Source organism: Buceros rhinoceros, unplaced genomic scaffold (genome assembly GCF_000710305.1).
Source record: "Buceros rhinoceros silvestris isolate BGI_N320 unplaced genomic scaffold, ASM71030v1 scaffold36473, whole genome shotgun sequence".
Classification (NCBI taxonomy): Eukaryota; Metazoa; Chordata; class Aves; order Bucerotiformes; family Bucerotidae; genus Buceros; species Buceros rhinoceros.
The window spans coordinates 1-2,145 of record NW_010403682.1 but is presented as its reverse complement, the minus strand read 5'-3'; the positions used below and the strand labels follow the sequence as shown (position 1 = coordinate 2,145).

Genomic DNA, 2,145 nt, shown 5'->3' with positions numbered 1-2,145 from the left:
AGCAGGAATTTTAAAATCCTGTTCCCCTCAGATTCTACCATTTACAAACTCAGAAGGCTATATTCACAGTAATTTGTTCTATCACTTGTGCAAAGTGAATTTGATGGTGCCTTCCTGCAATTTTGAAACTAGCTTCATCCCTGTCCATAGAGAAGGCTTCACTTTCTCATAAGAAGAATCCTTAGATGGGCTCAAAAGACATTGGAAGTATGTTTCACGGACTATGATATCCAGCAACTACTCTGACACGTCTCTTTTCCTCAGGCTTTATTAAGTTATCCAGGCAACTTACCCAGGAAAAATTCCTGTTTGTCTAGAATAAGCACAAATGGATTTAACGCAAGCTCTTGCCCTCACTTGGAAAATACAACCTGCTGCTACCACCTCTAGCAATTTTATTACAAGTTCTACGATCTCTGACACTACTTTTAAAGCCCAAACCCTGAAGCAATTCAATTACATACAACTCCTCAAACTGGTCAGAGTTATATTTCCACTTCTCATGCTCACAGGAAGGGAAGGGAGGCTAACCTTGATTAAAAGAAACTCAAAATCAGACAGAAGCCAAATGCTTTCATAAAATTGTCTTAAGCAAGAGATGTTTTTTCATTTTTCAATACATGAGTACAATATGCAACACTGCATTTTAGCTGTGATACTTCATGCTTTTAGGCAGATGAGCTAGATTACAGAGCAAAGAGTTCAGGTTTAACTCTCAAATATACCAAAAATCAGCCTTGAAGGTATGCAACTTTCTCCCATGACCACAGAAAGCTAGGCAGCACATTATTCTTACAGCAAGAGCAACAAAAGAAAAACTAGTCAGTTCAACTTTCAAAGAGAAATCAAAGAAAACACCCAAAATTTTTAACTGGGTTATGACCAGTACGTGCACCCAGCTTACAGTATGAAGAGCCCTGTAGCCTCCAGTAATAAAGCTACGGTGTGTAGGATTACCTATTTTTCAAACATTGCATTATGCAGCAACAATCTGAAGCATATCATCTCCTTTCTAAGACTGACAATTAATGGACTAGACGGATGGAAAATACTGCTAATGTTCATCACAGGGGCAAAAACAAACCAAAAAAAACCAAACCACCAAAGCCCCCAAGAACCCTCCCTCCAAAAAAACCCCAAACCAATCTTCCTTCATGAACAGCTAATCCCTACAATTTCAAACTGCAAAGCTCATTTATTGACGTGTGCTGTATCTCAGCATAGAAAACAGAATTTTTGCTGATATCCCAAGTCCGCTAGAGAAACCCCCTTTTTGCTTTACATCTTCCTGCAGTATATGGGAAGAAAGAACCATTTGTTTTACAACTGTTTGAGCTGAGGATTTAGATAAGAATTTTAAATCTGTGCAGAGAGCCAACTGCCTTCAGCAGCAGGACATTCACCACGAAGACAACTAAATACGTGAAAGGATCACAAGCATCACCTGTATGTGTTTATAACGTATGAACAAAACAACTAAAGAATAAGATAAAGAAAAATGAATTTGCCAGCGGAACATAATGCCATACATCATGGATATACAGGATACCCTTACTTTATCCCTAGCACACACAGATACGCCTTTTCTGTCAAATCCATCCCTGCCACAACCCTCTTGGAAGTAACTTCAGGAAGGGAACCCTCATCACGCCCTGCTGCTAGATGTAATCACCTGATCCACAGTTTAAGTACACCTCGAGAAACCAAAACGAAGTATTCACCGGTGTGATCCAGACACAGAGTCACTTCATTAAATCATCAGCGCTGCTGACTTCAGTGACGAACTTCTCTTACTCTCACCTCCAACTAGTTTCTGTTGTGGATATACCTCGAACACCGGTTTCTGTTACGTCAACAACTAGTTTCATTCCACTTTCCTATACCAAAGACTACTTAGTGTAGGAATATGAAAGAAGCACAGATTAAAAACTTCCCTTTACACCGACAACCTAGCACATGCGGAGACCTCCTGGGGAGCACACCCGGGCCCACCGTGCAGCCCCACTGGCCCCTCTGCTTCCACGGGAGGCCCCGACAGCCCTTCCCGTGCCCTCACATGCATTACCCGCGTCTTGCGGCGCCGGTGCCGCTCCGGGTCCGAGTACGTCCTGTCCACGGCCAGCACCGTGTCGCTGCCCGGCATGG

General features: G+C 42.4%; 1 protein-coding gene across 1 annotated transcript in view; it reads right to left on the bottom strand.

The window, feature by feature from the left end:
• Positions 1 to 2,143, bottom strand: part of TMCC3 (transmembrane and coiled-coil domain family 3) — a 44,949-nt gene extending 42,806 nt beyond the window's left edge. The window contains exon 1 of the mRNA XM_010133109.1: positions 2,066 to 2,143. Coding sequence (XP_010131411.1) covers positions 2,066 to 2,143 — 78 coding nt within the window. The remainder of the gene's footprint in view (positions 1 to 2,065) is intronic.
• Positions 2,144 to 2,145: the final 2 nt, after the last annotated feature.